Raw genomic sequence first — 12,355 nt, 5'->3', positions numbered from 1 at the left:
TACTCAGAATTTTTTGCTTGTTCTACAGTCATGGCAGCCGCGTCTTTAGAAGTGAGATCTAAAGATTAATGTAAAGGTTTACTTTCAATAAATTCAATAAAAAAAATCCTTGCAATACAAAATTGATTCTTCCTTTTAGTTTCTAAGAAATTTTCTTCAGCATTACAACCTTAAGGGAAATTAGTAGGGGGGGAAATAGCATTTTAATTATTATTTTCTCATTAAAAATTAGATCTCTGATTGGAACTTTATATAATCTAGACTATATAGTTATAAAGATACCTGCATACTGTCAAAATACTTGAATAATCCATATCTGAAATTTACTAATTAAGAACGGGGAAACTGATGGAACAGAAAAAGCACTAACTTCAAAGGAAATACAAAGACCAGAACGTAAATTTGAAATAAAAATTAACTAACTGAAATGCAATTTTGGCTCTGCTGCTGACACTTAACAGGTTTTTACCTTAGTATTTGAGGAACTTTATTTCACATATAATCAATCCAAATATAAACCTTTATGTCCTTAATTTTAGATCCCTACAAGATTTCTCATAGTAAAATATCCTAGTATAAAAACAATTGAAAAGCATAAATAATGAAAGCATGAGAAAAGTCATAAATTCAGGATTAGACAACAAAGCAGGCTGATTGTGGAGACGATGAGAAGAGCCAACTGGAGGGGAAAAAACAATTAAATAGCAAAAAAAAAAGGATGCACCACAAAATATGTAAAAAACGTCTAGGATCATAAGCATCCTGCTGAACTTCCCTAGTGAAAGGAAGCTCCTCCCTTCAAGAGATTAAATGATTCCACTGAAACATCTCCTCGAATTCCTCACTTAGTCAGGATGTGAAAGATCAGACTCGGTTCTCTCCTCTAGGGAACACTGTTTGAACTTCTTCGTAAGTCTAAAAACATTTTAAGTATACCCAAAGGTATAAGAACAAAGCCATTTTAGTCCCTCAAGAACCACATCTGAGATCCTATTATCTGAAATATGCTTCAAGTAAAGAGACACATATAGGTTTTTAGCTTTTTTATATTCAGTTTATAAAGAGATGGTTAATAACTCCATTTCTGAACATAAGCTGCTATATTTCAAAGTACTTTTAAGCCTAAAAATAGCTTTTTGACTCACACAGAGTATCATAACATTTAGAAGAGTTTTTTAGTTTCAAGCTAAGGTGATGTGTTACTAAGTCAAAATTATTTATTCTTCAGGAAAAAAAAAAATCCCAAAACAAGAATAAGATTATCATCTGGCTGACTGAAGTTAAGCATCATCCTCAGAGAGGGGTTTTTTACATTTATTTATTATTCTTCAGTAGTTACATTTTTTCTGACTATAAACAGATTCTATTGCTTTCCATTTACATGATTCTTCTAAGACATACACAACAAAAATAATAAAATTCATTCCCAATAAATCTACTGAGAAAACCCACCACTATAATGACTTGCTTCAGGGTTGTTGGTTGTTTGGGTTTTAAAAAAGAAACTAAGGATTTGACTCTACGAGAAAAACAGTCACAAATTAAAGAAAAGGAGAAACCTAGTGAGAAATTCTGTCCTAGGAGGCTGCAGAGTTTCAAGAGTCTTGTCAAAAGCACTTGATCCAAATACAGCACAGCAGTGGACTCTACTTGCAGTGCTGGCTCACCTCTCAGTGAGGTTTGGAGAGACCAGCTGTTTGCCCCATAAGAGTTGTGGCTGTTAACAACTTTCTTCCCAAGTCTTGTTTATCTAAGAACAACTACTCAAGTCAGAGAAGAAGAAAAGAAGACAATAGATGTATATCCATAAGAGAAAGTCCTGAAGATGCACTTGCTTCTTTTCTAAATGTGATAGAAAGATAATCACTTCCAAAAGCTACTCAAATTTTGTTCAAGCCATGTTGTGGCTTTTTATCTTAGTGTTTGATTATTTGGATGACTATTTTTTGAGCAGTTCCTCAAATAGGATTTATTACAAGGAAGAAATACACACAGATGTGCACACAGTTTAAATTACTAAAAACTACATTGCTTACTACTTTGGTTTTATAATAAATACTATCAACAGGAATATATTTAAATCAATATTTAATGCATCTATCACTATCTGAATACTTTGGATTACTTTTTTTTTTAAACTTTTTCTCCACAATCTTAAAGACAACACAAAAACTGGCTTAGACAATTAGCACTGGAGGAAAAAATGAAAACAAAACAAGAATCCTGTAAAGACAGAATAAAAATATTTTGTTGTACATTTTCTAATCTAAATAGATTTGTACAGAAAAGTACATATTTTTCCCAAACACTTCTGTCAATTTTCTCTAGTTTTGTTTTTATGTGTATGCAAGCAAAAAACCGAATTAAATTCCAAAACAATGTAGAATGTGCCCCTTGTAAACTTACTTGAAGCAAACATCAAGCCAAGAGGTTCAAGATTAAGACCAAACGCTTAAAAAAGAAACTTTAGTCGGTCTCCTGCTGTAGGAACATTATCTCTGTAACACCAACGAGTAGACAAAATACTAATTTTAGCTGTACAAATTACTTACAGATTTTTAATAGCTGCTATTTTGATTAACCAGCTCTCTCCCACAAAACATTTGGAAATACAATCTAAAAATTATGCAATCTACCTATCTTGCATTTGAATGATTTAATGTAGCCAACAGTCCTACATAATTACTAGGTTAATTAAATTGTTGGTAGTATTTAGGACAGAGCAGAGTTCAGGGAAGGTAAAACGTGGAGAGGAAATACAAGAAATACTTGGGCCTAGAACATGCAAATTTTTCTGGTGGTGACCTCTAAAAAAGATTCTATTACATAAGGTTGAAAATCCTCATCTCCGTACATACCGTGCTGGCATTAATTTAAGGGTATTTTTTCTTGTTCCATTTTCCTATCCTGTAATGTGGGTCACATCAATTTGTTTTAGCAACAAGTCCTAATTAAGCCACAAAATAAAGAAAACAGACTATGTTGGTTTAGTTCTTTAAATTTTTCTCATGCTTTGAGGGAGTTCAAATAGAAAAACTCCAGTCGCCATGCAAGCACCTACAACTCTGCTTTTCACAGGTTTCTGCTCATGGAAAGAAAGAACAATTTAAAGAGCTTAAGTGCCAAAAACTTGTCAGAGTTTCAAGTTCAATAGTAAGCCAACTTAATTAGGTGTTTGTCCACGGGGGTGTTATGCACCTGCAACTCTTATGGAGTACAAAAGAGGTTTTAGGTGCCTCACACGTTACTAAAATATGCTTTCAGAAGATCTCAGTTGCAAAGGAATTGCAGTTTACAGAATCTTTTGGCTTCAAAAGATATATCTCTGTCTTCTAGTCACTATGTGTCCTCCAGCTGCTATAGAAAGAAATAGGACTACATTTACAAATTGCTATGTGAACTTCCTTTAAGAATTTTTAAATTTAAAAAACACCAGCATGAGGAATGAGAAAGTGAGATATGTTAGTAATTAACTGTCAATTAACAAAAAGAACCTCAGGAAATAAAATTGCAAAACCAGAAAACCACTACTGAATAGTTATAACTCCTCCTAGCTAGTAGATGTTTTGTAAAGAAAGTCTTCAAACAAAAAACTTGGTAGCATTTGTTACATCAGGTTAAGTACATGCATAGTAAGAGTGCAACTCCATATGAAGAAAACTACAACTGCTTTAAAATTCTAACAATGGCACATGGCACAGTATATTCAAACCACACAGCAGTATGTTCAAACTCAGTATATAGTTATCTGCATACTTAATTTCCAACATGTTTCAAGACACATAATATTATGAATTCCACTTCAAAGCATAGCTCAAAACTTTTCCATGCAAAGAGCTATCCCACAGATGCAGTTAGGAAAAAGATTGCTGCAGGCTATCACACAGATTACCAGGTTGTGATCTTCATCAGGAAAGAACCGCTTGGGGCAAATCAGAACTTCATTGCTCAAGTTCTCTACAATGAAGAATTCAATATATGAATTAGCACAGGAATTCTTATTCTATGTTTCAAAGTAATTCCAGATGAAAACGAACCCTTTCTTTTCATACAGGTGATCGGCCAAGGGGATTTTCAGTTTTAAGAGACAGCATTATTGAAATGTCACCTCTTAATGAAATGTCACCACTCTGTAATGAGAAATAATCTTGAAACATAGGCCTTCTACTGCTAGTAAATTTTGTTATCTCTACTGAAGCCCTTATATATCCAGCTATTACATTAGCATAGCCAACCAAACCAGTCACCTTTCGGAGCTCACACCATGGCTCCATAATTACATGATTGAACATAAAACTCTTGATTTAACCTCACCCTCCCATAATGCCCACCCACTCATTGTCACCTCTTCCCTCCTCCCAAAATGACCTTCTATAAAGCCATGACCCAGTCTAGGGGGGGAAATAAAACAAATCAGCTTTCTGCTTATCAGTTCCCTGTGTGGTTCACCTCGCACCAGCACACACAATAATTCAGTTCCAGGGAAGGGGTATTGAAAAGAGGAAGACTGCAGAGCAACCTTAAACTAGATTAAGCTGACTGCAGACCTGCAGGTTAAACAGTTAAAAAATTTAGCTTAATCCCCCAATATGATGCACATCCTTGGTGTCTGAACACTGAGTAGTTATGACCTCTGATGAGGATTCCTCATGTGCGTTCTCAGAATAGTTGCCAAAATATGAGAAAACATACTCCAGCTTCCTGTCTCCCTGACACCAGAGATTCTTTAGGTTTTCCTCCTAGCATTTTAAACAAGCCCTATCCTCAAAAGACTATTGAAAAGGTTATAATTTAAACACTTAAATGCCCAAAAAGTATATTGAAGCATACATCCTTGCAGCCATGAACTGCAACTTTCCTCCATATTTGAAGTACTGTGAATAATTTCTTTTAGCCCACAATGACTTCCTGCATACAGGTAAGATCAATTAGAAAACACAGAGCAGGCCCAAGATTTCAGCCCACTCTGGATCAAAAGGGGCATGAGAACTCTGATGTCTTCATCAAGTGGTAGCATCTCTGGAAGTTTGGAGAGGACTCTCCCACTGCTTCAGAATTCTTCAGGAGAAAAAGAACTGAGAGGAATGTATCAGGCTCTTTGTATTTATGTCCATCCTGCTACACTTAAGTATCAATCTTAAAACGCAAAATAATACATCCTTGAGAAATAGAGCAAAGGAAGGAAATACAAATACCCAGCAACATGGGAAAAACAAAAAAGCATAAAAGCATATATGGTGTTCAAATTGATTGTTTCTACTTCCAGAGTAACTTTGGCAATCAGCTACTGCACCTGTCAACAGTTAATGGTGTAGAGAGTTTCATTCAGATAAACCTTAAGGGTTGTCTTTCTAGAGCTCACTTGACTCTAGTATTAGACAAATGAATCAAGAGCCTATTGAGGATTCAGTATTTCAATGCAAATCTGCTCAAGCAAGCTGAGTAATACCTGTATTAACCACTTTAAGATTGTTTTTTATATCGCCGTCACTGAATCAGAGATAAGGAAACTGACTTGTTTGAAGAGTTACAGTCTCCAGTTCTGTACAGGACATTTAAGAAATAAAAGGAATTAAAAGAAAAAAGAGAAGAATGGAGAAGAATCAGCAAACAGTAATTTCACCAGTGGCACTGCTGCAATGTATCATGCAAATTACAGATGTCTGGACCATTACTGTTGCTACTGTTGTTTTTTTAATTTGGCAGATTATTTTACAATATATTAAATATGCCTTCCAGAAAGGCCACCCTGAATAAGACCCAAGGCAGACAGATTAATTATAAAGAGCTGTCTACATTTCCATGATTTTGCTATTTGTATTAGCATCTGGTATTAATGGTAAAAAACTAAGGTCTTCAAATAGTTGTAAGCACCTAAACTAGGCAATAGGATAAATTTCAACAGAAATCACTACAGAATTTCTTAAACAGTATACAGAGTTTCCACTAGTGAGACACAAAGTATCTCTCCTTTGTTCACAATAGACCTATAGAAGCTGTAACATAGTAGTAACAATTTGCTGTATATTTCTGAAGACCAATAATGTTACAAGAAAACATTTTGACATTGAGTTTAAAAAGCTAAATCGGAGTGCCACACTAATTGAATCATGAGAATTCTCTTTGGTTCAGCAAATGCTTGGACTTTGGTCACATTCGGTCAGCAAACAGTTTGGCAAGTCAAAACATTTTTTAAGCCCCACAGAGCATCCCAAATTTACATCTCACTTATGACCTCCAACACCTGAACACCCCTCTTCCTAAGTGTTTCAATTAACATGAAAAAGGAAATAATGGATAGATTGTAATACAAGAAATCAGATGACACACTACACAAGTGTAATGAGCATAATAAACAAGCACACTGGACAGCAGTTGAGACCAGAAATCAGAAAGACCAAATTTTTAGATAGATAAAAGCAACATATTTAAACAGAATCCATGGTGTAAGAAAATGAGATCTTAGACCATAACTCAGCAGCTGAGAGACAGCACAGAATGGATGGGCAATCCCACTTCAAGCGCTGGAGCTTCACTCATGTGAAGTTCAGTGTTCCCAACAAAAGAACTTCAGTAGACAAAGATGATCTGTTTAGTTGATGAGTTTTTGCAGCTGTTTGGGTAAACTAGAAAGCTAATGGAGATCCTCACCCAGATAAAAGTACACTCTAAAGTAGTCTTTAAAAGGGAGATGAGATAAAAAAGTAGAAATTCTTGTAAATTAACAGGCACAACTTCTTTCTAGACGGGATGCAGTGAACTAAAATGTTGTAATGATAACACAAAATTGCATTTGGATAAATACATTGAGTGACCTTGAATACATACCAAAAAAAGCCCTAAACAAATTGGAAGAAAGTTGAAACACCAAAAATTAATCAAAGAATTACAGTAAGGGGCACTAGAGGGTTCAAAGAATGACTGAAAGGAGTTAAAAACATGGCAATACATATACACATGTAAGGAAGTCAAATGGTTAAAACAGCAAAATGAGGAAACTACCATCTCCTGGGATCTTGCAGAGAAAAGCAGGGGATGTCAGAAGATTCCAAGTCATTAGTGTAGAGATTAAAGAAAATTTAACAAAGCAATGTTAGGGTTCTTTGTCATCATAGAGATTGAAGGCAACACAGCCTCAGAACTGAGACAGGACAATGGGTTTTTTTAATATAAAATACAGTTGCTGTAGATACAGATGCCTTGCATTGGAAATGTGTGGTTTGTTTAGTGCCTAGCTTAATGGAGAACTCTCCTACTTAACATTAGAGATGCAAAGAAAATAATAATTGCACAACTCATCTTCATTAAAAACATGTTTAAGTAAGTCCTCATTTACATACTGTAAGACACAATAGACCCACACAGCAGCATAATGATAGTTGTCTTATTATCTGGACTTCTATAGGTAAGCATAGCTTACAAAGTAACCCATATTTTTTCAGTCATCTGCATTTGAAGTTAGCTGGGCTGCTGACCCTCAGCTGGAAGGCTTCTCCAATGCCCAAGACATTTCCACATTTCACATCTCATCAACTTTGAGTGACTTGATTCATGACCAGGTGTTATGCATTTGTTTCTGTAACAAAACTGTTCTTCATTTAATGATGCCTCAAGTATCAATGCAGAAAGTATCTATTACTTGATCTAGTCTTTAACACTGATAGTCTTCCTTTTGAGAGACTACATCTTTACAATGGATTCTGCAGGCTAGTAACAAGCAGCCAAACTTTCCAGTAAAGATAATAACAAACATGTTTCCCTCTCTAAGTATCCCCAAGGTGTCAAATTTTTCCCTGGTTTTCACTTCTGTACTCTAAATAATGTCATTGGCACAATCATACAATTCTGTAAATGTAATTTAAAGAATAAGTAGCACTACAAAGCTAAAATAAAAGCTTTTTTAAAATTAGGACTGATTTCACAGCTTCTAGTAAATGACTTCTAAAAGTAAAAGCCAGAGTTCTATTTCTAAAAGACTTCTAGTTCCACTTCTGACAATATAGTGCACCTGAAAACACCTATATAAACTACAGTTAGAACTATTTTGAATTTAATCTATTTGTAGTTTCCTGTAAATATTTTCTGACAGAGAAACCTAAAAGCAGATTACTAATGCTGGTATTGTCTTGAGTGCACAGATTTTGAAATAAGCTGTTAGCCTCAGCAGTTTGTGCTGTGAGCAAGGCCTTGGCAAGAAGCCACATCCACTCTCAAGTACTGCTGTGAAAGTGAATACTTCTATCATGCAAAAACTGCCTCAGACTTGAGGTTTTCATACGACACAGCCACAATTACTTGCCATCTCAAAATCACTTCCTCATCACATTTTCACATCCCTTGACTGTGGAAAGCTTACTGGCTGCTGTGAGCACTCTGCTCCTTCAGCTGTTCCTTTATTTGCACAGGAGTTACCATTCCTTACCTCTTTCTGCAGCTGCAACTATGAAAACAGCATCAGATTCACACTGCAATTGCTACAGTTGTTTAAGGGATTCTAACTAGGAGCGTTGCATACTAACAAATTTAAGAGGTTACATATCAGTAGAGTGCCTAACACATTACCCATACTGCTTCATGCCCTCAAAGACATATTTTAATATAAAGAGAGAAAATTTTACTCAGACTACAAATTAAAAAAAAAAGGAATTTTTTTTTATTCAGTCAGAGATTCAGTTTACCAATAAATTTATTTTTCAGATATTGACAACTATGTAAAGTGATATTTAAAATATTAAAACCCATATTCAGTATTCAAAATTACAACAGGGATGCATGTTTTTAAGGCATTCAGATTGAAAAATCTGTATTCAGCACGCTTAATACTGGGTGAACATCACAGCATGTCCAGCCCAAGCAAAAGCTGGACTATGTAATTAACACAGATTGCACAGCCCAGGTCAGCAATTGAAAAAAGGATTTAAAAATGAAATTTAAAAAAAAAACACTTCTACAAGTGTTTACAATATTGTAATGTTCTACAAACATTACAATATTATCTCTAAACTCTTTCAAGCTTAAGTATATTTGAAATCTTTCCCTCTTAATTCGTCATGTGATAGGTAAACTAATCCTATATGGTTCAGCTGTTAATGAACACTGTTCTCGCTATTATTGCTATATTCAAAGAGGGACAACAGATATTATTTCTGTGTCATCACCACATTTTATCACTGGAGCTCTGTACACAGCCAGCTCCAATCCAAAGAAGCTACGACACACAGTGTGTGGTAAAAAAACCTCTTTTCTCCAGCACAGTGCGCATGGCTGCATAGTGACCCCAGAAGTACAGACACTTTTTTTGCCCTCTTTCAGGCGCATACTGCTATGCTGAGAAATGCCAATGCACATAAAACAACTTTCCCTACATAAACTGTCCACAGCAGTCAGTGAACAGCCAGATTTCTCCAGGGGTTCTTTATTGGCGGGACAGGAGAATCACTGCCTCAAAAAAACCTCCTCCTTGCATTTTTCTGAGACTCTTCATCCTTGCCCCGATAGTTACAGAAACCATCAGCTGATCATCCATCTACAACAGATCGAGTAATTTCGACCTAACCAGGTCAGTTTGAGGAGATATTCCACATCCAAGTTTGGATACGAGAAGATGAAATACTTGAGATTGGGCCATCCTGGTTCTACCTCATCTCCCGGAGGAAGAGATCTCGAGAGTACCCTCAGATGCTGAGGCCTGCCCGGCGCTCATCTTCTTCTATGGAGCTTTCGAGGGGCGTCCCCGCCGCCCAGGCCCGACAACTTTCTCCTCCACGTGAACTCCCTGGATAGGGACCGGCGGAAACGCGAGGGACACATCACGGCCATCTATCCCTGCGTCCCTCTCCTCAGCTCCCGCAGCGCGGGAGGAACCAGGGGGACCGGCAGGAGGGAAGGGCAGCAGAAGCGGGGAGAAGGCGCAGCATCCCAGCGCTTTGCCTGGCGACTGCCCCGCATCACGGGGAAAGGCGGCATCGGCCCCTTCCCTTCCCCCGGCTCCGGCCGCCGCTGGAGCCCCCGCCCCTTCCCGCAGAGCTACCGCCTCGCTCTCGCAGCAGCGGCGCCGCTCACCTCTCTTGGAGCCGGGGCTGGGGCTGCCGCCGGTGGCTCTGGGGCTCTTGCGGGAAGCCATCGCACCTCCCGTCGGGCAGCGCAGGGGGGCGGAGCGGGAGCGCGTCGGGAGCCGCCGCCGCCACCCGAGCCCTGCGTGCGGCGGGAGCGCGCTGAGGCCACGGCAGCGCGACCCCGAGAGCGCCGCGACCCCGCCCCCGAGCCCGCCGCCAGCCAATCGCGCCAGCGAGGCGCGGCGCCGCTCCCCTCCGATTGGCGGCGACGCTGCGAGGGGGCGGGGCGGCGGCCCGCCGGTTGCGCGCGCCCGCCGCACCGCCCCCCCGCCGCCGGCCCATTTGGACGTGGCAAAGGCGGGCGCGAGCGGCGGCCTCTCGCGAGGGTTCAGGCGCGCGCGCGCCCCTCCAGGCAGTGGGGCCGCCCCCGCCGCTGAGGGAGGGGAGGCTGCGGGGCCGAGAAGGCGGCATTTACAGGGTCACTCCGCCTAAATCATCCCGCCCTGTGCCTTAAACCGCGCTCCGCATCCAGTTAAACGCCCAGGCTGTAGGAAATCATCGTTGATGTGTGTAAGCGTCTAACGGTCTAAGAGGATGGAGCTAGGCTCTTTTCGACGGTGCCAAATAATAGGACAAGAGGCAATGGGCTGGCAGTTTATGCACAGAAAATTCTACCTGAACGTGAGGAAGAGCTTCTTTATTGCGGGGGTGACCAAGCACTGAAAAGATTGGCCAGAGAGGTTGTGGGGTCCCCGTCACTGGAGATATTCCAGAACCGTCCGGAGACAATCCTGTGCCGTGTTCTCTGGGCTGACCCTGCTTGAGCAGGAGGTCTGAGCAGATGACCCACTCTGGGCCCTCCCAACCTGACCCCTTCTGTGGCAATGGATTCTATGGAACAGGTTGGCAAACCTCCCGGAGAGCACCTGTGCAATCAACACAGTGAAAGGGTCTGAAGTTCGTCGCATCAGACGATGAACTCCCCAACAGGGTTTTTTGAGACTTTAAAAATACTTTTAACTGACTGTGATAAAATAAACCTGGTTTTATTTTGCCGAAGTTCTGGATGCCTCTTGGTACCGATGATTCAGTTTGAGACGAGGCTAAATACCAGTTTGTCATGACACTAAAAGTCTGGAAGAAAAAAGCAAAATCCAGATTTGAGTTCTGATCATAAATACAGTGTTTTGAGTCAAAACAATTTTGCAAGTGGATGTGTAGAGAAGGAAGCCTTTTCTCAAATTAAAGGTCAGCACTGTGTTTTGGATAGTAATGCCATGAAGCTAACCAGAAACTAATTTACTGGAGAGCATTAATTAGTATTTTTAAATGTGATTTGTACTTCGATGCTTAGTCAGGTAACAGGGTATCAGCGTGGGCACACTGATACCGCTTCACACAGTAGAAGTAAAAGCAACTAGTTTTGGGAACATAAAAAATAGCGAAGCCTGCTTCTTGGTATCTCTCGTGAGTTAATTGGTATCTAGGACAGTTGAGTAGCTGAACTTTTCAATTTGTTATGGCACTCTGCCAGATTCTTATCTTCACATGAAGTGTTAGTACCTAATATTTTTTGAGGTGCTTCCCTTTTGTTTGGTGAGACTAAAGCTGCTGGACAAGTTTAAAAGCTACTAGGGAGGAGTAGGTGTACTCATGACAATGTAGAATTTATCACAGAAAAGCTAACAGAATGAATTATTAACATTTCAGCAAATTGGAAAGTACAATTTAAGGAATAAATTGTCCTAAGAAAAGCACCAAAAATTATTATAATCTGGTACTGGGATTACTGAAAATACAATAATTAGTAAAAAATGGCCATGTGACTATATTCTTGCAAGTTGCAATTACTGTCAATTGAGACAACAGCTGTGTGTGATTAATGTGGGACACAGTTTCCTGAAGCTATACTAGTGGAAATGGCAGTTTGGTGCGAAAAGATATACTGAGAACATTGAAGCCACTGGACAGTCAGGGACACTTAGAAGTATGTTGCTATGGTTTTACTGTGAATGAACTTTTTGGCTTTAAATTTACTGTCAAATTCCTTACTTCCGTTTACTTTGGCACACAGCTGCCAGCACTTTGTAATTGGTGTATTCTATGCCTGCCTGTACACTCTACTACATGAGAAGTCTCTCTTGCAAGATTAAAATATACTGCCAGAGATACAAATGCCCATACAGCGTCGTATGTTTATGCTGACCACCATCCTTCTGCATGATCTTGTCATTTGGAGGTTTCTGTTGTCTCCTATAGCATCAGGACTTTTTCCTCCCAGCATGCAGGCAATGGTAAGC

The 12,355-nt window shown here is 39.2% G+C and overlaps 1 protein-coding gene across 5 annotated transcripts in view; it reads right to left on the bottom strand.

Annotated features, from left to right (window-relative positions):
- ASPH (aspartate beta-hydroxylase) overlaps positions 1-10,196 on the bottom strand; it is a 112,933-nt gene extending 102,737 nt beyond the window's left edge. For 4 of the 5 annotated variants that reach the window (XM_088053047.1, XM_014255120.2, XM_014255134.2 and 1 more), the window contains exon 1: positions 10,063-10,196. In XM_088053047.1, coding sequence (XP_087909173.1) covers positions 10,063-10,123 — 61 coding nt within the window. In that variant the 5' untranslated portion in view covers positions 10,124-10,196. Of the gene's footprint in view, positions 1-3,892; positions 3,958-10,062 lie in introns of all 5 variants that reach the window. The other variant, XM_014255131.2, reaches the window with a different exon arrangement.
- Between the last annotated feature and the right edge of the window lie 2,159 nt (positions 10,197-12,355).

This window comes from Pseudopodoces humilis, chromosome 1 (assembly GCF_049639895.1).
Source record: "Pseudopodoces humilis isolate 2021_Gansu_Grassland_sample_001 chromosome 1, ASM4963989v1, whole genome shotgun sequence".
NCBI lineage: Eukaryota > Metazoa > Chordata > Aves > Passeriformes > Paridae > Pseudopodoces > Pseudopodoces humilis.
This window is presented reverse-complemented; position numbering and strand designations above follow the sequence as displayed.